Below are 24118 nucleotides of genomic sequence, written 5' to 3'. Positions count from 1 at the left end.
TTTTTACATTCTTTTGTTATTAGTGGAATCGATGTACTAAAAGGGGGCGGAGGGCAGTGGGAAGATGAGGAGATCGAGAACCCCTAAGGGGAGAGGGAGAGGGATAAGGAGTAGGGGGGCGACGGCGGCCGTGGTGACGGAAATGGAGGGTGATTTTCCCGCTGGTGATCTCAGCTTCCAGCTCGGGCACGTGACCTTTCCTCCCTTTCAGGGATTCTCTTCCGCCTCCACCGGCTCACCTTTCCCCTTCGAGAAACTTCTGGAGGGGGAGGGGGATGGCGACGACGCACCTCCCGTCGGTGCCGAGGAGGGAGGGGAAGATAAGGACTGCATCCTCAGCCAAGATTTCTTCTGGTAGGTGACTCCACCTTTGTTGCTTCTGATTGGGAGTTCTGGTCTTGTTAAACGTCGTGGCTTTTTCTCTTTTGGGTTTCTAGTACTCCAGATTATATCACACCGGATTGCCAACAGATTGATAATGGGTTCGAGGTCGATAAGGTAAAAGCCATGGCTATTTTTATTCTTTGATTTCGGTGGTTGTTAGTCTTTAGCCTGCATTTTGCTGATTTGGACCTTTTTAGGAGAACATTCCTTGTCCAAACTCGCCGGAGAAGACAACAAATGGCAGGAACAAGAGGCACAAAAGTGGTATGCTTAGTTCATCCCATGGGCTTTCTTTCTAACCCTTGGTTTCTAGACTAAGAATGCTAATTTTGCGTTTGATGTAGTAAAGACTTGATTGTCTAGTTGGTATCTCATTCTCTACTGTTGAAGTTCACTCCTCTATGATTTGGCCCAATTAATCCTTTCTCCCAGAGTTTAATTTTGGCTGTGTTTAGATTTTTGTTTGATTACTGGTTTACCATTATTGAATAGATATTTTCTTTATTGATTTATTTTGACCCAATTAATATTTTTGAATGTAAAAAAAAAATATAGGTGTTAAACGTCCTTAAGTGCAGTATGTCCTAAGGGGAACTGAAATTTGTCACAGAAGTTCTTTTTATACAATAGACAAAAGATTATCAGTGCTCTTTGTTTGTCTTTTTTCTATTGTCTAAATGCCAGAGTGGGGGATTCCATCATTTTCTATTTGTGATATTTAAACAGAAAGGAGACGAGCTAAAAGGCAATAGAGTGTTAGAAGTGCCAAAAGCACATTCCCATAAGCAATAGTCCAAGATAGTGAGGGTAATCATTTATAAGTTAAGTTTTTTTAAATAAATTACTAACTTGAATGGATTTCTCAATGGTTCTAGGACCAGAAAGCGCTCTAATATGTCAGTTGTCAATTTTCATTCTGTTTTCAATATATAGAACTAATATCAGCAGCATTCTACCTTGTTCTCTCTTGCAGGGTGCTCTCCAAGTAAATACCTCTCCACCATCTTTCCATGCCATCAACAGGTTGCGGAGGTTCAGTTGGATGATTGTGACTCTGATCAAATTGTGGAAGGCAAGTCAGTTCAAATTGGGCCGCAAAAGAGAAGAAATTATGTTTCTAAGTCTGCAGTTGCATTGCGTTGTCGAATTACACCTCCTCTCTGCTTTAGGAATCCATATATAAAAACAGTTGCATCAGAGGTTCAAGGTATCTTTGATGACAGAAGATTTAAATCCACAGGTCAAAGTTCTTCTTGATTATTTTAACTTTTATGTTTTTGATGTTCTTGATGACAGAATATTCATTCCAAGCTGTTCTATATTCCTTTGCTCAATAATTTGCATCCAAATTTAAACTATCTTCTCCTTTTTCATTATATTCTTGAGCCTAATTGCATCCGATAATAGTTGGATAACATAGTTAAAGGCTTACATACAAAAATTGAAGATACCATTTGGCATTTTCTGCACATGTAGGTTTGTATTACATTGACTAAATGAGCACCAAACTGTTTAATTTTATTCTTGATACTATTTTCTTGTAAATCTGCTTCATTCTCCCTTGTGATATTTAAACATTAAAACCTCAATTGCTATTCTCCAGGTTAAAGCATGGTCCTAGTTAAGGAAAGCCATTCCATATCATTGATCTATTGAATTGTCCTATTTGTTTCAATGCCATCAGTTAAGTTTGTATACATGCTCAAAATCATGATTTTGAATGAATATCTACTTAGCTCCAGGCCTTAGTAAATTTTGGACAACTTTATGTCAATAAATCTATGTTGGTTTGTTTGCCAATAAATGTGTGTATATATATATATGTATGTATGTTTGTATATGTATATGTATATGTATATATGTACATACATACATATACATACATATATGCATATGTATATATATACGTGCCTGTTAATGTACTATACTGATGATTCATGGTGCTAATATCTGCAGTCTTTCCTTCCATTGGTGGAGTTGGCCTTTCACGATATCACACTGATTTCCATGAAATTGAGGTCCGGGCTGAAAGCATATAAATAAACCCTTTTGTAATATTTGGGACTTTCAAGCTTTTTTATATTGCTTACAACTTATAGCTGATGTAACTTGTATCCTTCTCTAGCAAATTGGATGCGGAAATTTTAGCCGTGTGTTCAAAGTTCTGAAAAGACTAGATGGTTGTTTGTATGCAGTGAAACAAATCATCAGACAATTGCGTCATGACATTGAAAGGTAATTTGGATGAAATTTCAGTCATTCAATTAGATAAAAGTTGTCTAATATTGCATCTCTCTCAAATTTTACAGAAGGTATGCCTTGATGGAAGTTCAAACTCTTGCAGCCTTAGGTATTCTCCTTTTTCATACATCAGCTACCTTCTCTTTTCTTGTTTGCATAATTGTCTATCTTAATTGTTTCTTTTTTTTAGGATCACATGAAAATATAGTTGGATATTACACATCTTGGTTTGAAAACGAGCAACTCTATATTCAGATGGAACTTTGTGATCGAAGCCTTTCCATAAGTAAAGGTCAGACTTTAAAGGGTGGAGAAGCCTTCAAAATTATATATCAGGTTCTAAATCTTTTTGCTTGAAACTTTTTTGCTTTGCATGATATTTCATTTGTTGCCAGCAGATTGATTTTGCGGCATAAGTGCAAATGTGGAAACTTGTAAAGATAAGGTATTAACTTGCATAAGTTTGCAGCACAAGTGCAAACTCTGAAATTTGACTGATGGCAACTGATAAAGATATGGTATTATCTTAGATTAAATAAAAACATAGAGTATAATGTAAGAGGTTTCCTTAATGCAACAAAAATTTTACTGAGAGAGCAACTGAAGTGACATGATTTAGAGAATATAATGGAGAATTTTCAACAATTGTGTTCAAAGCAGATGTTTGCATTACTAGAAGTTTGAAGTATGTACGTTTAGTATATCACTATTGGTAGTGACTCCAAGAGGTTTGGAGCTTTCTTTTTGGGCAGTTATATTCATGATGGTCATGGAAAGAAGTTGCAAGAACGAATATGTTTTGCCAAAAGGCTAGTAATATGTGTATATGCTACCAATCTGTGTGGCCATATTTGATTATCATCAATGAAGATCATCTATCTTGATTCACTTATAATATGTACTAAACCTTCCCTAGCTGGAAACAAGTTACTTAAATGAAACATTTGCATGATGCCTTTTGTATTAAACACAATAATCAAGAGATAAGATAGCTTGGTTTAGTGAAACATGCATTCTTAATAAATAGATAATATGTAACCTACTCATAAGATAATCCAAGGAACTACCAGCCATATCTTAAAACATATTGATTCATGAGCAGAGTTTCTGGTGGCTTCTGTGTACATACTGTCCCTGTTGTTACACTAATCTCACAGGATATGAGCAAAAGCCAATTATAATTTTTTTTCTTTAACTTTTCATGTATTCTATTTTAAAATTGGTCCATCTTACTCATGCTTTTTAAGAAATGCCATTTAGAAAAACTGCATCTGCTTATTCCTGTAATGATGTTACTACTATGTGAATTAATTCATTCAACTGTTTAAATTAATTGTTTTGGATGTTCTACAGATTTCCAAATCATTGCACTTTATGCATGAACGAGGAATAGCCCACCTGGATGTGAAGCCCGAAAATATTTATGTGAAAGATGGTGTTTATAAGCTAGGAGACTTTGGTTGTGCAACACTTACAGACAAGAGTTTACCGATCGAAGAAGGTGATGTACGTTACATGCCTCAAGAGATGTTAAACGACAAGTATGAGTATCTTGATAAGGTTGATATTTTCTCCTTGGGAGCATCTGTCTATGAGCTTGTGAAGGGTTCCCGTTTGCCTGATTCTGGTCCTCAGTTCTCAAACCTCAGAGAGGGCAAAATTCAATTGCTACCTGGGTACACTGTGCAGCTTCAAAATTTACTCAAGGTATATCCTCCATGCTTGTGATAAAACTTTCTTTGCAGTAATTTTTCACTTTTTAATTTTTTTTGTGCAAATAGTGAATGCAAGTTGAATAAAGCCTGTTGCTTGGTGGATAAGACGCATGCTATGAAATCGAAAAGATCATCCTGTTATTGCCCTTAATGTAGTATCTCTGGAACTCATGAATGAAACTTCACCCCTTGGATTCTCCAAGTAACTTAGTTTTCTAAGAAGGTAGGAATGAAGTATATCTTATACTCTATACAATGATTAGAAATTTAAGTGAACTAATTTGAACCTGTAAACATTCATGCTTTACTATATTTTGATGCTATTAGCAATTTCTCAGCCATGCTAGAAATCCTTTGTTAACTAAAAAAAAGCTTCCTTAGGAATGTTACTATCAACTGAATTCCAGGATTTCTAGTGCTAATAAAAATGTATGACATGATGGTAATAAAAGAAGACCATTTAATCGACCAGACTGCTGTGCCGGCATCTGATACTTGTGAAATTTGTGCAGGCTATGATGGATCCTGACCCTATAAAGCGGCCATCTGCAAAAGAACTAATGGAGCATCCTACATTTGAGAAATCAGGAGGATTCTCCTGCAAGCAGCCTCATCGTCAATTAACTAAACTTTGATAGTGATCGAGTTGAAAGCTGGAGATGGATTTTGTGTCGAACTGGAAATGCTTTTGGTGGGCCACGATATGCACAATTTGTGCATCTCTTTCTGTACCATACAAAGAAAATGTGATGCCCAACTTTTTTGTAAAGATGTTATGAAGCACACGCTTTTTTTGTCATATGAACACAACATTCTTGTATCCTTCAAAGGGTGCTAAAAAGACATTGTCATTTTGGCTAGTTAAGAAGCGTTTTCATCTAAATGTTAGCAAATTTGGGTTTAAAGGACTACAAGATGTTAGTGTAAATAACTTTAATCCGGGGGATTGTTTGATCCCGTATCTCGGGCGTGAAGGGAGACCTTTGGTGTGCGTCCTCCTCGAGCTCTCCCTTGGACCTGCTAACCTCTTTTTGCATCTCGTCAAGTCGTTAGCTGACGAAGCGCAACTAGGCCCATAGGGAGTTCGAAGAGAGTGCCTCGGGTTCCGGACGGTCGCTCGGGTTTGCCATCACTGGATCCCCGAGTGGGGCCGATTGGACCTGAGGCGAAGTGGGGGGCTCCGGAAGTGTCATGTGGGCCCGAACGAGCGCCTTGTGTTGTCGCAGTGGTTCGATCGCAGGCGGGTGCGCCGGATGAGGAACGAGCGGGATAATGGCTTACACCACACCCATCAGAGCTCGGACTTGACGGGCGAGGTCCTGAAATGCCTCGGATGACACGGGCGTCGAGTCGGCTGGGGCGCCGTCGGGCGGCGACAAGCCCGGGTCATTGAATATTCACCAATATCATTTTGAGGTCGTGGTGCGGTGTTCGTCACGATGGTCTCCGTGCGGGGGATGTTTCCCCGAGGCTTCAGTCGGGTGTGACCTCTCAGCCGTGGGCTCATCTTAGTCGCTTGGGTGATCACCCGACATTCCGGGCCCTTCCTCTAGCATCAAAATGTTAGTGTAAACAACCTTAAGCCATTGCCTCGGGGCCGACACAGTTGGGTTCGAGTCTGAATGATTGGAGATCTTCTTGGAGCCACCTTTGAGACTGCTGAGGTGGTCGACCGCGGTGGTCCGATCGCAACGGGTCAGCCGTTTCCTCTGGGAGGGGACTCCTCGCCTGGGCATGCGATAGGAGGTGCCTCGTCTTTATCCCTACACACAAGTCAGGTCGAGAGGCTCGACCCGACCCCTCCGACGATCAAGTTAGTTGATGTGAAGGGGATTTCAAATGAAGAAGTCTTTTTGGTGTGTCTCCCCCTGTCTTCCCGTTCAGAATGCGAGGGTATTTATAGGGAAGCTTACTATTTCCTAATGTGTCTGCTTGTAGGGGGCAGGCTGGTAGCGTATGACATTGGTGTTGGCGTGACGTGAAGAACAAAGCCTAAGCAGACGTTAATGCGCCTCGGCCGGCGTTCTGGTCCGTTTGACCAGGTATTGTCGCGCCGATCGAGACATGAGGCGTCATCAGACGTCAGCCGAGTCTTATCATAATTACTATCCTCGTCACAAGATAAATTATTGGTGGAACAATTTTTAAGTTCATATGATGATGGTATTGCAAATTATTGTAGTTGTTTTTGTCAAATTTTGACAATTACCAAGTTATCTGAAAGCTTACAGTTGGTAGTTTAGGTGTACAATTATTTGTCTTAAATTAAAATCAATTTCATCAAAAAAAAAAAACTATACTAATGTCATCTTTTGTTTCATGACATTTCTTTTGCTTTTCTAATTATATGTTTATATATATACCAAAATTTTAGCCTAATCATTCCATTTTATAATTCACCAAACAGTTTATTTGGTTCTTGAGTGTAAATACTTGGCCTAGAAAATGACTCAATCGAACATGTTGTTAAAGTGACAAGTGCATCAAACATGTTAGTAATTCTATTTTAATGAATATTGAAATCTCTAACAAGATTCTTCACATAATGGTCAGATTGTACTCCACAGGGGCTAATTATTTATTATCCTACTTCTTTTTAGTTAATTATCTTTAGTATTTTAATATTTACACTTTAAAAAGTTATACTTATATTCATACAGTTACGAAAATAAAATATCTAGATCCATTTATAATAATATTATCGATTTTATCAATAAAAATATAAAAATATATGATAAAAAGATAATTTTAATATTTCAGTTAGTGATGACAAATGACATCGATAGTGGCGAACAACAACATCGTATCGTCAGGGGCCATGAATGATTATTATGGATGAGAAGAACGATGACGAGAGGTGAAAGTCAACTAATTACATCAATGCCGATGCAAATACGGAGCGACCCTTATCTCTCGTCATCGTTTTTTTTATCTACGATAATCATTTGCGGCCTCCAACGATATCGTTATCTGTCACTATCAATTAAAATATTAAAATTATTTTTTTATCTTTTATTTTTTATATTTTTATTAGTAAAACTAATATCGTTAGGTTAAGTTGAATAGTAAGGTTTCTAATTCTGAATTCGTCGGTGGTTTAGGAGTTTGAGACCTAATTAAGATATACACCTTATTAATATTTAATTTTAATTTTTTTAAATCCATTTGGAATCGAACCAAAATCATCAATTTTGGTTTTAGTTCACGAATGGTGGAATCGAAATTGAATCACCCAATGAGTTCAAAGATGTTTCTTCCTCTCCTTTTCCTTCCCTCCTTCATCCAATGGTGTAGCTGTGTGAGGTGGGCCCGCTTTAAAAGGACGGAGAGAGAGAGAGAGAGAGAGAGAGAGAGAGAGAGAGAGAGAGAGGGAAAAGGATTGTTTGAGACGTATCATTATAGAAGGGCACATCATTCTGCGAATGATCACGTGACTGAGAGGCGTGCACGTGCTGCCGACACGGAAGGGGTCGGCGATGGACGAATGGACGATTCTACCCTTTCGCCGCGGACTCGTCACCGACGCGGCCCGGCCTTCTTAAATTCACCTCAGTCCCATTCTTGAAGTCCGCGAGCATTAATGTCCCGATCAAAGTGGGTTGTTAGGACCCGCTTCCCCCTTTGCTTGCACCCCCGATCCTCTGTTCTCGTCGCCACACTCTCGGGTTCGCTTGGTGCAGGTCGGGAACCAACCCTTCGGTGATTGACCGCCGGATTCCGGTCAGGTCCCTCGCCGTCGACCCTCCCGTTGGCTCGCTTCCTCACTTGCATCAAGTGAATTCGAGAATACCTGGCGAAAATCAAGCTTCTCGATTCCCTCTCTCGATTGACTGCGTGCCCTTTGGTAGCCTTTTTATCTCTCTCTCTCTCTCTCGCTCGGGTTTTTGATCGAAAAGCGTGGGTTCTTTTGGGTAAATCTGCAGCTTTTGGTCCCTCTTCTGGTCTTCTCGTCCCGGTCTTTGGCGATCGTAATTATTGTCTTTCTTTGCTTGATGAAGTTTAAATCTTGTTCGTTTTGATCGGAAAAGTTATAGGGTGAGAGGGAGGATTTCGAAACCAAAAGTATATTAGGTCGTGTCCATTTCGCTCGTGGTTGAATAGAACTGATTTCTTTGAAATCAGTGAAATCGGAGATTGGGCTTCTATTTCTTTGAATCTGGGAAGATCGGTTCTGATGAGTAACTTGATAAAAATTGGATCTTTGCGGCTAAAAAGATGATATTTTTCTATTTATTTTCCTTGTTAGAGGGATATAGATCATATAATTCTGGATTTTGATTCATTTGGGAATATATTCGGAAATTTTCCGATTCATTACGGTCGTTGTTGGATCTGTGGCGGTATAAGCATCTTGGTTTGGGATAGTTTGCATGTTACAACCCTAGAGCCGTTTTGGGCATGTTTTTGTTGGTTTATTCACCTGCACACCAAGTATCCCAAGACATGCCAAAGCTTTTGCAAACCTTGGTCCTGATCAACTCTATATTTAGAGGAACAACATAATATTTGCGATTTTGATTGCATAGTGACCATACTGCAGCTCATTATTTTATGTCTTCTTTCTTCTTTAACTTTGATTAGTAAATGATATCTGCATCTTGAAGACTACAATGGATACTTGTCTTGTTACATTTACATAGATCTTTATTAGTTGAGGACTCAGTATAAACTCTGACTTTGTCATTGTGTTGTCTGAGGATGAATAGCCTCCTCATTTTGGAGGCTGAAATATGTAGGTTGTTGACACTGCTCAAATTCTATCCTTGTCTCAAGACCACTTAATCAATCCATCTCTTTTACTTTGTTTATAAGTTGGCAAAGGTTGAGTATCAATGGAGAGAATATTTGTTGAGATCTGAGGATGGTGGGTGATTGATCATTAATGATCCTTCATGCTGGTTTGAAGCTCAGTATTGGGTTAGGGCTGCAGGACCTCACAAGATTCGTCAGTGACGTAAGGATGAGTTGATGTGCTCAAGAAAAGGATGGTTCTCCTGGATTTCACACATCCCATTAAAGAACACTCTGTTTTCTAGTGCACCAGCTGACAGTGAAGCAAAGAGACAAGAGATAGTAGCAGCATATGTGGGTGGGGGGAATATGTCAAAGAAATATGCTCATAAGGCATCTCTGTCCATCTCAGCCAAAGAACAAGGGAATGAAAGGACTGGAAAGCTGACACAAGCACCACAGTCTTGTGGCTTTTCCAGTGTGGCTAAACTTTGAAAAAAGAGTAAACTACATCAAAGAATCTTTTCTTTGAAATTGCATGGCCAATTTATTTAGAAGAAGACCCAACTTTGAGTTTTTACCATAGAACGTCCCTCTTTTTAAATTTACTGCAGAATGTCCTTAATTCTAAAAATTTTAGTAACACTCTTAACAACTGAGACATGTTCGGTCCATAATAGTCCGAACAGGTTGAACTGGTCCGCAATGAATGAACCAGTGATGTTTACTGAGTGCAACTACTCAGTTTATGATTAGTGTAATTTCTTCTAAATTAGTATAGTTTTTTCTATTTTTTTCCCTCATAAATGAGATTGATTCATCCATCATAAATTATTTCAATCGGTTCATCCGTTGTTATCTCACTTTTTTAGAACATTTCATGGATTTTCAGAATTTGGGATACTCTGCAGTAAAACTTCAACAAAAAAAACTTTGCTTCCTTTTTCTTTTGGTAAATCATCATGATATACAACTGGTTTGGACTTCCCGAGAGGCTTTTCTCCAGTGAAAAATAGCTTGTTTACTTACCAGAAAAAGTAGGACCATTTGCTTATGTAACTTAGCTTTGTTGCAGCACATAGGGTCTCTTTGATTTAGCTTAGATCTGTTTCTAGGTTACTAAAGCTTTAAAACATGAGTTGATGATAGTCACATTATAGGGTTAGGAACAGGAGTTTTGCTTGTGCTCTCCTCCCTACCTTCCCCAGTCTCTTGGCTTTGTTTACTCTTCTGTTCCAAAACAGGGATTATTTATTTACATGTTGGCATGCTTTGGCATCAAACTTTGGACGAACATAAACAAATAGGTCCCCACTCTGCTTCAAGAAAGTTGATTCGATGAATCGAGGCTTATTAATTCATTGAAGCAGGGAACAGTGAAGCCATTTGTTTACGATCAGATGAATCTGATGATTTTTACCCCAATGTCGGATTTCGGTTTTGGTTACGGACCAACCCATATGGTTCAAGTTTGACTTAACGCCCCTTGCGGCGCGAACACATAGCGCCCCGCGATTAGGACCAACCCATATGGTTCAAGTTTGACTTAACGCCCCTTGTAGAACCGTGATTGGTATCACTGTAGGTGCAAAAGCTAGTAAAATTTTTAGATGAATCTGCTGATTCTACTACAAGATGTCTAGGATCTTGATATTTGGTAAGTGAGATGTCAAGATGATGTATCATCTTGGTCTTATATGTCAAGATGATGTATCATCTTGGTCTTATATTTGGTTGTAATAACTCTATAAACTTATGTGAAAAGATGATGTATCATCTCGGACGATATGTATCAGTTTATCAGTTGATGGATATGATTCGCCCAATATATTTATTGGATCGTTAGATACAATTTGCATAAGAAACATGAGTTGTATAAAAGCTGATACAATTAGGATTGTTTACAATGTGAAAATAGAGTAAGTTTTGGAAAACAAAAAAACAAAAAAATTCAATGAATTGTAACATATATTACAGTAACTATATTTAAGGATGAAACGAATGGTATGTAGTGTTATTGGACGGGGATTTGGTTCAGTCTATTATACCAAATGGAGTGCAGTATCATGTGAAACAGATCGTACTTTCTCGGCCTCCCATGCCACACAAAATGCTTCTGCAACCTCTTCACGTTCATCTGCATCGTCATGTACCTCTCTTCACCGATTCCTAGCAGTATCTCCTTCAACCTCGGTATGTCCTTCTCCGCCACCACAACGGAGAACGCGCTCCAGTCGAGCACCTCCTGGAACGGCAGCACGAAGTTGTCGGCTATGATCACCGGCACGCACTCGTAATGGATGGCCTCCACGATCCTCGGGCTGTTCACCTCGTACCCCATGGGGCAGACGCAGTACTTGCTCGACCTCATGTGTTCGGCGTACGACATCTTTCTTGCGATGGCCGCCGGCAGAGCTTCGTATATCCTCATGTCCTCGTCTCTCCCCCGCCATTGTCCGACAAGGATCGGTCTGACGCGGCCGTGCATTTGTCCTGCGAAGAACGCCAGAATAGCCCTCTCGGACGCAGGTCTTCCTCCAATGTCGCTGTCTGGCCTTTCGGGCGTTCTGATGTGCGTCTCAGGAAGGGAGACGTCTCTTCCGGGGACGAAGATCCCCTCGGAAGCATCTGCGTTGCACACTGCTTTGATCGTGTTCTGTCGCAACTCGTTGTGAAGCTTTGTTGTGTAAGGTGCCTGCACTAGGAGGAATACGACATGATCATAAGCAGAGAGGGAGAGAGAGAGAGGGAGACCGCTTACCCAGTCATGGCAGGCAACGAGGAAATGATCTGCCCCTTTCGTCGTGTTCCAGAATGGATACTTAGCAGAGATCGAGTTCACGTAGTCCCTTTGAAAGATGGATATGGGCTGCAAACTATGCGAGTCGGGGACGTAAAGATGAGTTCTAAGCTGGAGCGAGCTATATGGGAGGTAGAACAGGTGGGCCTTCTCGGGGTCCTTCACCACGAACTGCTGGTTTTCCTGCATCAGCTTCATGAACCATCCTTCGGAGGCGTAAATGCCGCGGAGCACAGGTGTGTGGCAAAGGGGTCGGTTTCCATCCTCGTAGACGTACACCTTCAGAATTCTCTCCATCAGCTCGTAGCTCCTGCAAGTATTTGAAGCTTAGATTTCTCAGGACTTTTGGATTAGAGAAGGGGATTTCCGTTCAGTTCAACACTCTTCCTTCGTCCTCACCTCTTGAAGACTGAAAAGTTGAGGAACAATGGAGGATAAAGATCAGAGTCATTCGAAATCATTGGTGCAGCAGCAATCTCTCTCTTGGCTTGTATGAGCTGCAGATCCGTCTGCAATAGCAAAACAGGGCACCTATGAAGCCAATGGTAGAACACTGTTACCTGGTCACGAATCGAGGAAGAGTAAGCTTAAACGTGTACCTCTCGCAAGGAAGTCGGCACCTTCACTTCTGCAGCATTAGAAATCTCACTTGGAGAAGAAGGCGGATTGATGGTGACAGCTTCGTTGATGGTGTTGTTCACAGGCTGGCCGAATCAAAACAAGAGATCAAACACTTAATCTCCGAGTGGAAGACAAAGAAACAGCATGAGAAGGCCTAAAAACCTCTGTAGGAGAAGGCGTCGCCGTTCCACCGGTATCAGGAGGAGGAGAATGTGCAGAGGAAGGCGGCGTCTGCAGTGTATCGACATGAAATCAGTGAACTGTTCTCGACGTATACGTTTAAGCCACGTAAGAAAGTAGGGAGCAACACCTCCGAGGCGACGAACGATGCAGTCGGTGACGGAGAAGGTGGTGCAGCTGCAACAGGGGACGAAGAAGGACCAAGAGGCAGAAGAGGACGAGCAAGCGGCGGAGGAGCATGCGAGAGTGGAAGAGTAGGCCACGACGAGGAGGAATTGGACCCGACGTCACCGTAGGAGGAGAGAGCAGGGAAAGGGACCGAGAACCAGATGGAGACGCGGCCAGTAGAGGAGGAGAAGGACGCGAAGAGCGTCGCAGCGGACGTGACGATGGCAACGACGAGAAGGACCAGCGTCCTCCACCCTCCGCCGGCCAGGCCGCCACTGCAACCGAGGCGGCTGGAAACTGCCTTCTCAATTCCGATGACGTCCATCGGCGACGGTGGTCAGTGCGCGTCCTCCGCTGGCGCCGGAGACCAACCCGATACGGTCTCGAAAACGAGGGTGAATCGAGAGCTTAAGAAGGGGGAAGACAGGAGGAGCACAACTGTGGCCATTTGCAGGTAAAATGACCCTACTATCCTCGACGATTACCATTGTAGTCCTAACGTGTAGGTGATGGATTTGCTGGTAATTAATGTCATTGTTGAGGGTAGTTGTTGGCTCATAGGTTTTCTATGGTAAGAAGTCTTAGATTGGTAATTAATTAGAATAGGATCATCTCATGTTATGTATGTGATAGTTGAATTGAAGAGATCTAATAATAATAATATTGTATTATAATTATTACTATTATTATTAGATGATTCACTGCTTAGCAAATCAGAAACACATATCCAATAAAAAAATTGAAATCCATTTATGTAAAATAAAGTAGAATCTTCAAAGGAAAAATATGTGATTTTTATGTTTATTCATTTAATAGGATGGATACATATCAATTACTAGAAAATATGGGAATGGTTATCACAATAACCATATATTTTCTATAAAAAAATTAGTTTATATATATATTAACAACTTCAAATTTATTTTTTTTTATAAAAAAATACTTCAATTAATTAGCATATCGTTAATATTTGATCAAATGATTTGATAATAAAATTGAATCTAATTAATTGTATTAATATGCGTGCATGCACAATGAGATAATGGATGGAAACGAGGAGACATGATTAATTGCATATAGATCGAACCATTTGTGAGGAGAGGGAGGAGTTGAGTCAATCCATTTGGTTTGGTCACAATGCAATGCATTGACTTTCCCAAAGTTGACGACGTTTGAGTTCCATAAGCCACCGAAATGAGACCTCTTCGAGTTCTCTTTTGCCACCTTCCGAGCGTCGCTGCTTAGCATAACTCGATCGGCATCAAATTCGCTTATTGGAACTGTTTCAAATCAACTTATAACTTATTCCATTGATTTTTCATTGATTTATGATTCCAATAAGCGAATTTGATGCATTTATAACTTATTCCAACCTTTTTCCTAACTTATTTTGATGCATTTATAAATAAGTTATAAATGCATTTGGAGAATTTGAAAGATTTGAATTGAATGCAAAGTAGAGAGATAGAAACAAAAGCTCTTTGATACCAAAGCTAATAAATGAGTTTGGAGAATTTGGAAGATCTGAATGGAATACTAAGTAGAGAGCTAGAGAGAGCTAGAGAGAGAGAGAGAGAGAGAGAGAGAGAGAGAGAGAGAGAGAGAGAGTTCAAGTGAGGCTTTTATAGTGGTTTTTCTAAAGGTTGTGTAGAATATAAGTATTTACTTTTGTAATAATGGTGTAGGATCGTCGGACATGTTTTAGACGTGGAAGGTCGATTTAATCTTAGAATGTTACGGTTAATGCAATCAAGCATCGTATTAATTTGATGGATTGTTTGGTGACGTGTCATGCTTGAATCTCGTTGGGCATAGTGTTGATGATGACATATTAATCTCGATTGAGATATTAGACTCGGTTACTATATTATTGCACAAATGATAAATTTCATATATGCCATTTAATATTATGAACTTTTTTTTTAATTTTTAAAAAAATTGTTATGAAAATAATGACATGATCAATATCTCGACATTACGTGGTTGATACATCAGCACCAGATGACTGACACCTCAATGTTGGGTGGCATCGATGCCACATGGTCGATATCTCGTTGTTAAGTCTTAAAGAAACGAAGCGTATCACCTTCTTTATAATTAACACAAAGATAAAAACCTACTAAAAAAAGACTTCTCAAGTACATTCGCAAGGTCGATCGTTTTATAATAGAAAGCTTAGCTGAATCTTCAAGAAGGGAACCACATGGCACAATCTAAAATATTATTCGAGTCATTATTATAATCTTTTAGAATCCCCCATGATCCAAGCAACCAACGCTTGGAGGCACGTGTGAATAATCGAGACACCTGTGGTCAAATTAGTCAAAGATATGTTTTAACATGCTTGAGGTTGAATCGGCTCGTAGCGCATTTCGACTACATGCAAGGCTAAATTGGCCTATAATGCACTTTGATGATGCACGAGGCTAAATCAACCCACAGCACATTTCGACGATCGTAAGGCCAAATCGACCCATGACACATCTTAGTGACACACAAAGCTGAATTGTAATATCTCATTAGTCCCACATTGGAAGTGGATAATGTGTGTGATTGACTTATATGGGTCTGATGAGTATACTATATTAATTCCTATTTAAGTATTTTGATCCGTGATTGAAGGACCAAAATCAATTGACTCATCAAACAAAGATTGAGTGAGATGACTTGAGTAGGAATGCCTTCGATGTACTTAAAAAACTTGGTTGCCTAATTAAGTAGGTTTTGAGACTCTTACAAGTACTCTCAAACAAGTGGACAAAATTAGTAATTAAATTTTTAAGACACCGGGCAATTTAGATATTTGGGAGGGACATAAATATATTAGACTTTTTTCCTAATAATTTAAACTTGGGATTTTTTTTATCATTTAATCAAAATATTTATCATATCTATCATGATATTATGATAGATTATGATCCTCCTCCCCCTCCACCACCACCCTCCTTTAGCTCTCTGTCTCCATTATCATCCTACTACTGATCGACCAAGTCGGCTCTCATGGTGAACACGATCCCCTTCGACACCTACGTCGACAACACCTTTCAAAGTGGCCTTAAACTACGTCCTCTTCCGTATCAACAAGTGTTAGTGTAAACAACCTTACGCCGTGGCCTCGGGGCCGACGCGGTTTGATTCGGGTTCGGATGATGGGGGATCTCCCGGGGACGTATCCCGAGACTGCTGAGGTGATCGATTGTGTGGGTCTGATTGGGATGGGATCGCTATCCTCTCCGGGCAGGAACTCCTCGCCTGCGCGTCCTAGGGGGACCTTTGGCTTCACACCTGCACAAAGGTCGGGTCGGGGTGCTGGGCTCGACCCCTCCGATGATCAAGTCAGTGGATGGTAAAGGGGGTTTCTTTAGCTAAGTTGTCTCCTCCCCCCCCCTTTAGAATGCGAGGGTATTTATAGAGAAGCTTACTGTTTCTTGATGTGCCTACTTACAGGGGGCATGCTCATATTCCTGGTAGCCTCTGACAGTAGTGTTGGCGTTGCTAGTCATAGGTGCCCAGCAAGCCAATCACGTGAGTGATGGCACGTGTGACTCGATACAGAATCTTTTTGCTTATTATATTTTGGCGTATATCACTTTATAACTGTTGCATAAATGCATATATATTGTGATGTTCTTGGATTTGTGCAATGGGAATTAGATCGTGATGAGATCACGATAATGAGATCGATTCACCTTTAAACACATATCCTAAATAATCCCGGTCATAGGTTACTCGAGAGGGACATCGTGATAACCGGACAGACTGGTGTGTTGTATACCCGTCCATATGATGGATGCAGCTGGTCTCATAGCTGCTCGTGTAGGGACACTAGGGATACAATACAGGTGCTCATTGGAGAATGAGTTCACTGATTGATCCGCTTACGGAATGCTGGATGGTTGATGATGCCTTATTGTCATACAGCGATTCCGTAGTCCTAGTGGTGTATCTGGTCCTTAGACTTGAGACATCAAGGATGTCCTGTATGAGTGCTCCACTCTTTGATACCAGACTTATAGGTTTGGTTGTTCCCATATCTAGTACAGCTGGTCATTGGGAGCGGCAGTCGACCTTACGAGGGCTATTGAGTGTCGACAGAGAATCATCCACTCTTGGCGTCATGAGAGGAATATCCCATGTGTTCTTGCTCAGACAAATCCCTGGCCAGGGTCATTCGGGTTAAGAGAGAAAGAGTTCTCCGGGAGAATCCGATTAGAGTGAGACTCGAGTAGAAACCGTATGGGTCTGACAGCACCATGCTCGATATACGGTCTCTGGGATATTGGATGGATGAGGGACTATAGGTACATGGTAACTGAGGACAGACAAGTCCAATGGATTGGATTCCCTTGTATCGTCTGGGGACTACGGCGTAGTGGCCTAGTACGTCCGTAGTCGATGAGTCAAGTGAATTATTACAGAGATAATAATTCACTCAGTCAGAAGGAGTTCTAACAGGTATGACTCACGGCCAGCTCGATATTGGGCCTAGAGGGTCACACACATATGGTATGCATTGCGATGAGTAGAGGTTCGGATATGAGATATCCGACGGAGCCCTTGTCTTATTGGATGCAGATCCAATACCCACTAGGGAAGGACCCATTAGGGTTTGATACGGGATCTCTATAAATAGAAGGGGTTCACAGCCTCTAGCCATAGGCTAGAGTAGGCCTGGAGTTTTTTGAGGAGCGTCGTCGCAACCCTGCTGTGTGGATCACCGCTAGAGAGGAGGTCGCTCCTTCACCCTGATCTGCAAGGAAACAGGGATATACGATCTCCCTAGGTAACACAATCTCTATACGCAGTTTTGTGTTTTGCGGATTTTTGCGCACCAATCTTCGCACGACGACGAACATCTTTTTGGGAATCAGGGATTTTTGTTTTCTTGTTCTTCCGCTGTGATGTCGCCCTCATGATTTCTCAACAGTGGTATCAGAGCAACAATTGCTGCCCTCGATCTGCATACCTGCAGCCACCTGCACAGGCAGCCGCAGCCGCAGCCGCAGCCAGGCAGCACAGCGCCGGCGCATGCGCAAGCGCTGTGCCTGCAGCAACCGACCGGCGGTCTGCTTGCAGCAGGCTTGCGGCCGGCGGGGCTGGCAGCCCGCGGGTAGAGGCGCCTGCGGCCGCTGAGCCCGCGGGCAGAGGCGCCGCGGGGCAGCAGCGCGGGCTGAGGCACCGCAGGGCAGCGGCGCCTGTGGCCGCTGCTCCCACGGGCAAAAACCCCGCAGGGGCGGCCGCCAGCGAGGCAGCACCGCCTGCGGGCGCTGCCTCGCGGGCAGAACCGCCCGCGGAGGCGGCGGCGCCTGCAGGGGCAGCACCGCCTGCGGGCGTTGCCCCGCCGGCAGAACTGCCCGCGGAGGCGGCGACGCCCACCTGCAGCGGCAGCGCCGCCACCGGGCGTGCCGCCCGCAGGCGAGGGCAGCGCCCCGCCCCTCGCCGCACAGGCCGCCGCCAGCAGGGTGGCGGCGGCGGCGGCAGCAGCAAAGGATAGTAGGGCATTAGGGTTTTCTGGGAAAAAGACACTTTTGCCCCTGTGAATTTAAGAAATTCCAGTTTCTGTCTTTTTATCCAAATTACGAAAATACCCTTAGGAATTGAGAAATTCCCTATATGTCCCTGATTTCAGAAAAATATTAATTAATTAAAAGGTTTAGTTGATTATTATTTTTTATTATTATCTAGTAGTCCTACATGATGATGATTATTTATACATGATGTATGATGTGTGGACGGATGATCATGGACCGTGTGATGTGTGTACTTGTGATTATTATTATTGAGGTCTACGAACCTCCATTATATTTCTCGTTTATTGTCGGGCCTGCGTGCCTATGATTAAGTTGTAATCACATGAGGAGGCGCAGCGGGAGCGTGGATGCGATAGCGGGACCCACGAGACGGACGATCGTGATGCATGGAGATGCATCAAGATGTTGACGGAACCGACGAGGACGAGATGAACGATCACAGGGCATGGAGATGCACCGTTGCACACATAGATCTTGATGTGAGTGATTAGGCCTACTGGCTCGGGCCTAATCATATTAGGTTGTGGTCCATGATCATCTGGTGTGATTGCATATACACATACTAGATATGTATATATATTTGCATGCGATGTAGATATATATTAAATATGTATATGTGTGACATGTCATATTAGGAGACCAAATTATAGAAACATCTCTCGATAATATTAAGTCGGTAAACGTGAGGCAATTAGATTGACCCACGTGGCCTTCCATCGTTACGAGTAGGAACCGATTCTCGGTGTAGGTTGAGTTGGTCGAGTCCCTCGAGACTCACCTATATCGCGATTCGCTATCTTGCTTACGACATAGAGATGTCACCGGTGACCTGAGGGCATGGTATGCTTGGTCGAGTCCCTCGAGGGTATATCATCAAATCAGACTCATCTTGTAACGAAGGTGTTGACTTAACCGAGCATCATGGTTGGTCGAGTCCCTCGAGGCCATGGTGATTCGGAGGCCGAACAGGACGGGAATCACAAGGAGTTGTGATCGGCAAGAGTTGCCTACCTTTTAGGCTTAGTGTGATTGGTCGAGTCCCTCGAGGTTACACTAAGACGCTGATTGGATCCTGATCCCCACTAGAAGTCTGCCGGAGACTTCCGTTTCACGTGCTAAGGGTGTCGCGTGACTCGTTAGTAAAATAGTGGGAGCATATTAAGATAGAAGTCCATATCTTGATAGTTTATTTCTTACAAAATCTGCATGTTATTCATTTTTGCTACATCTTTATTTTCAGAAAATGTCGCTTTTAAATCCTTTACGTGGCATACTTGATGTCAACCGCCTCACTGGTCCAAATTATACGGATTGGCTCCGTAACTTAGAATTGTTCTCACAGCGGAGAAAATCGTGTACGTCCTTGATACAGTGATGCCTACGCCCGAAGAAGGGGCAAGCGAGGATGAGATCGCTCGCTACGTGAAGTACATTGATGACTCCACTCTTGCTCAGTGCTATATGTTGGGCTCTATGACTCCAGAGTTACAGAGACAACATGAAAAGATGGATGCCAGATCCATTCTCCTACATGTCCGCAAATTGTTTGAGGAACAGGGAAGGACTCAACGATATGAGATATCCAAGAGCATTTTCCGGGCTAGGATGACTGAGGGGACACCGGTTCAGAACCATGTCCTAAAGATGATTGAGTGGATAGAGAAACTCACAGGTCTAGGAATGGTCCTAGAGGATAACTTGTGTGTGGACATTGTGCTTCAGTCCCTACCAGATTCCTTTTCACAGTTCATAATGAATTTTAATATGAACAAGCTTGAGGTGACTCTCCCAGAGCTCCTCAATATGTTGAGGGAGGCAGAGAGTACTATTAAGATAGAGAAGTCAGTTCTCTACACTGGTGAGACCAGAAAGAAAAGGAAAGCAGAAAGGTCCCTTAAGAAGGGAAAGGGCAAGGGCAAACAAGGTAAAGCAAAGGTTGTTAAGAAAGACCCAACAAAGGACAAAGGCCAGTGCTTCCACTGTGGTAAAGATGGGCACTAGAAGAGAAACTGCAAAGAGTACCTTGCAGAAAGGGCGAAACAAAAGCTTGATGAAGCTTTCAGGTATATTCATGATCAGTCTCCATTTGTCAGACTCTTATGATAACACATGAGTATTGGATACCGGTAGTGCTTATCACATATGCAATTCGTTGCAGGTTTTGGCAAGGCCTAGGAGACTAGAGAGAGGCTGAGCCCACCTCAGCGCGGCCTGCCCGCCTGCGTCATACTCCTCGGCAACGTGTTGCCCGAGACCACCTCTGATCAACTTGCCCGACGGAGTTGTGCTCCTTGGCTGCGTGTCAACCGAGACACGCCCACACGGCCTGCCCGCCTGTGGTGCTCCTCGGCTCATAGCCCGAGTCGCTCCAGTTCGACCTCCGACTTGCGACTCGCCGGTTTGGCTCACAGCCCGAGTCGCTCCAGCTCGGCCTCCGACTTGCGACTCGCCGGCTCGGCCCATAACCCGAGACGCGCCTACGCGGCATGCCCGCTTGCGTTGTGCTCCTCGGTCGCACGTTGTCCGAGACCACGACCCCTACTTGGCTTCCCGATTGAGATGTGCTCATCGGTCGCACGTTGCCCATGACCCAAGACACACCCGCGCGGCTTGCCCGCCTGCGTCGTGCTCCTTGGCGCATAGCCCGAGTCGCTCCAATTCGATCTCCAACTTGCGACTCGCCGGCCCAGACCATAGCCCGAGTCGCTCCAGTTCGATCTCTGACTTGCGACTCGCTGGCTCAGACCATAGCCCGAGTCGCTCCAGTTCGATCTCTGACTTGCGACTCGCTGGCTCAGACCATAGCCCGAGTCGCTCCAGTTCGATCTCCGACTTATGACTCGTCGGCCCTACCTGCCCACCTGCCTTATGCTCCTCGGCTCCGTACTACCCGAGACCACGCCTACGCGGCCTGCCCGCCTGCGTTGTGCTCCTCGACCCCCTACTGCCCGAGCTCACCGCGGCACGACCAGCCTTCCTTACTTGCTAAATTCGGACTCCGCCCTCGGTAACGAATCAACAGATGCTCTATGAGAACGAGCACTAAAAGCTGAAGCCACGCCTCGGACCCCTCTTACAACAACGACCGATGCGTGGCTCCCTTCAGGGGGTGGAATATGATGAGAGAAATAATGGCGACAAGACTGGGGCTGACGACACCTGTCCCAGATGACGCATCACTCCTCAGCACCTAGTCAAACGGACTGAAACGCCGACCAAGGCACATTAAATATTCTGTCCAGGCTCGATCTCGCACGCCACGCCAACGCCAGTGTCAGACGCTACCTGCCCCCGCAAGGGGGCACATCAAGCACAGTAAGCTTCCCTATAAATACCCTCGCATACTAAAGGAGAAGACGGGACAAACTCACACACCACACTTGTATGGAGGCATCTCTTCCTCCAAAACCCTCTCCACATCGCTAACTTGGCCGTCGGACGGGTCGGGTCGAGTGCCTCGGCCCGACCTTAGTGCAGGTGCCCGAGGCCACAACTCTTCCAGGCGCTGCGGCGGAGCTCCCTGCCGACCCGACCTCCCAAGCCAATGTCCCAACCCGAACCACCGTGCTCGGTTGCCGGAAGACCCCGAGGGACGCCGGACGAGACCCCGACATCCGGACCCCCGAACCCTAGCCAAGCAGGGAGCTAACAGCGATGCCCCCGCCGCAATAGGTACAAGTAGAACTGGTCATTAGGTAGAACAGCTGATGCATGGGAGTGTTACTCATGGAATCGCCTGAAATAAACAATTTGCTCAGTAAGCATACGTTGTCACTAAAACGTAAGCGAGTCGACTCACTAAACCCGGTTGACTCAAGCGAGTCGACTAGCTAAACTCGATCGGCTCAAACGAGTCAGCTTAAGTTTGGCCGAGTCTACTCAATAAGGCTAAACTATATAACGAGGAAATAAGAGGTTAAGTGAAGAGGTCGCGATTCGTGCAGACGAACCCTAGCCAAGCCTTCGCCGCCCGTTGGTTCCGGCGAGACCCCTCAAGCCGGTCTTCGCCCGCTACTGCCATCGAGATCTCTCAAGAGAGGCTTTGACATCCAGCGGCCTTTCTCAGCTATCGTCTTCTATATTCTTTCTGGTATTCTCCGTCACTGCCGCTAGTTCCGTTGCTGGACCTGGCATTCCTTTTTTCTTTTGGTGGTCTTGTGTCTTGTTAGAGCCACATATTACATTAGCATGAGTTGCTACCTCTAAAATTGCAATTACACTGTGATCAGTGAAGATCTCTAGCAATGTCTCATGAAATCAGATATCAATGTTAAACAGAGGATAAATACGTCACCTGAAACCCAAATTCTTGTTCTCACAACCTTGAGAGCTCTTGGAACATCCTAGCACTTGCGAATGCTACTTAGCCATGAGATTATTCTCCTCCCAAGGGCAGCCATCTTCTTCCCACTTCCTTGCTTTCTCAAGAAGTCTCCTTGTCTTTAGTATGACATGCTGATTGGTCTGAACACAATGCCTTACAGATGCTGCAATAGGATTGCTGAGGATTTGAGTTCCTTGGTCACTAGAGCCATGGAGAAAAGACTCCTAGAAATCCAATAGTTCTCTTGATGATGGTTGACATGCAGCAGTGCCATGTGCTTAGCAGCCAAGTAGGAGATGTGGAATGCTACTTGTATGGTTTTCAATGTGAACTTCCCTTGTCTTAGTGATTTGTGGATCATATTTGAGTGGCTAATAATGGATTTTCCTTCTTGACTGTCCAATAAATAATCAATAGCAAACACCTTCTCAATTATATACTTATAAGATTTTGATATATGAATGTATACATATTTTGTTATTAGTTGAGTTGTGTTTAAAGGCATGATGTTGGCATTCTTAAATTGCTTTATTTGATTGGAAGTGTCTGCAAATTTTGGTTTGAACCAATTATAGTTTTTAATAGTTGTACTGGAGCTTAGATTTGTCTTGATGATTCCATTGCATATTTTCATATAATTGCACTCTTAGAATGCAATTATTTTTTGGGCAACTACTTGAAAAGAATTTGTGAAAATTCATCTCTTTGTGGCATGAATTCTTGCATATGCTAGTCCACAAACTTAGCTACAGAAGCTTTATTCAGAAAATTCACTATTACTACATTATTGACTAGTTCTCCTTGTGTAATACTTGGGCAAGAAGAACACCAATTCCTTATCATTAAAGAAGTCTAACTTTAAAGGCATGATGTTTGCATTCTTAAATTGCTTTATTTGATTGGAAGTATCTGCAAATTTTGGTTTGAACCAATTATAGTTTTTAATAGTTGTACTGGAGCTTAGATTTGTCTTGATGATTCCATTACATATTTTAATATAATTGCACTCTTAGAATGTGATTTTTGGGTAACTACTTCAAAAGAATTTGTGAAAATTCATCTCTTTGTGACATGAATGCTTGCATATGCTGGTCCACAAACATAGCTACAGAAGCTTTATTCAGAAAATTCATTATTACTTCAATATTGAATAGTTCTCCTTGTGTAATACTTGGGCAAGAACATCACCAATTCCTTGTCATTAAAGAAGTCTAATTTTATTTTGCTCTGTGATTTCAAAAGTCTACATTTGTATTTTAATTGGAAAACCATTATGTAGCTATTTAGAAAAGGCAGGTGATTTGACACCTTCTTTTTCCTTGTGTTGTTAGAACAGTAGTTGAACAGCTTAAATAATATATTATGCATGAACAGGTAAATGCTTTCCCATTGTTTCCACCTTTTTGTTTAGGTTGACAATCTG

General features: G+C 42.9%; 2 protein-coding genes and 1 long non-coding RNA gene across 3 annotated transcripts; 2 read left to right on the top strand and 1 right to left on the bottom strand.

Moving 5' to 3' along the window:
- The first annotated feature begins 65 nt into the window (after nucleotides 1-65).
- On the top strand, nucleotides 66-5190 carry LOC103987876 (wee1-like protein kinase). The gene is made up of 10 exons (XM_009406326.3): nucleotides 66-354; nucleotides 438-498; nucleotides 582-648; nucleotides 1358-1624; nucleotides 2341-2402; nucleotides 2510-2619; nucleotides 2694-2734; nucleotides 2816-2961; nucleotides 3979-4332; nucleotides 4853-5190. The coding sequence occupies exons 1-10, from the start codon at nucleotides 143-145 to the stop codon at nucleotides 4973-4975; spliced, it is 1443 nt and encodes a 480-aa protein (XP_009404601.3). The 5' UTR covers nucleotides 66-142; the 3' UTR covers nucleotides 4976-5190.
- A 5895-nt stretch (nucleotides 5191-11085) lies between these two features.
- Nucleotides 11086-13165, bottom strand: LOC103987897 (probable glycosyltransferase At5g03795). The gene is made up of 5 exons (XM_065101751.1): nucleotides 12803-13165; nucleotides 12655-12723; nucleotides 12471-12575; nucleotides 12271-12380; nucleotides 11086-12181 (listed from the first exon to the last, which is right to left on the bottom strand). Exons 1-5 carry the CDS (start codon nucleotides 13163-13165, stop codon nucleotides 11086-11088), a joined length of 1743 nt encoding a protein of 580 aa, XP_064957823.1.
- An 8228-nt stretch (nucleotides 13166-21393) lies between these two features.
- Nucleotides 21394-23178, top strand: LOC135616455 (uncharacterized). Its single transcript, XR_010488344.1, has 2 exons — nucleotides 21394-22461; nucleotides 22856-23178. It is a non-coding gene; the product is annotated as an uncharacterized LOC135616455 (long non-coding RNA).
- Nucleotides 23179-24118: the final 940 nt, after the last annotated feature.

This window comes from Musa acuminata, chromosome BXJ1-1 (genome assembly GCF_036884655.1).
Source record: "Musa acuminata AAA Group cultivar baxijiao chromosome BXJ1-1, Cavendish_Baxijiao_AAA, whole genome shotgun sequence".
Classification (NCBI taxonomy): Eukaryota; Viridiplantae; Streptophyta; class Magnoliopsida; order Zingiberales; family Musaceae; genus Musa; species Musa acuminata.
The sequence above is the reverse complement of the archived record's forward strand: the minus strand, read 5'-3'. Positions and strand labels throughout refer to the sequence as shown.

Excerpts from the sequence above, each read along its gene's own strand:
- LOC103987876 (XM_009406326.3), top strand. The coding sequence starts at position 143 with ATGGAGGGTGATTTTCCCGCTGGTGATCTCAGCTTCCAGCTCGGGCAC. Across the intron at positions 1,625-2,340 it reads CAGAAGATTTAAATCCACAG|TCTTTCCTTCCATTGGTGGA; the intron begins GTCAAAGTTCTT and ends TAATATCTGCAG. Across the intron at positions 2,735-2,815 it reads TCAAACTCTTGCAGCCTTAG|GATCACATGAAAATATAGTT; the intron begins GTATTCTCCTTT and ends TCTTTTTTTTAG.
- LOC103987897 (XM_065101751.1), bottom strand. The coding sequence starts at position 13,165 with ATGGACGTCATCGGAATTGAGAAGGCAGTTTCCAGCCGCCTCGGTTGC. Across the intron at positions 12,381-12,470 it reads TGCCGACTTCCTTGCGAGAG|ACGGATCTGCAGCTCATACA; the intron begins GTACACGTTTAA and ends TTGCTATTGCAG. Across the intron at positions 12,182-12,270 it reads AACTTTTCAGTCTTCAAGAG|GAGCTACGAGCTGATGGAGA; the intron begins GTGAGGACGAAG and ends AAATACTTGCAG.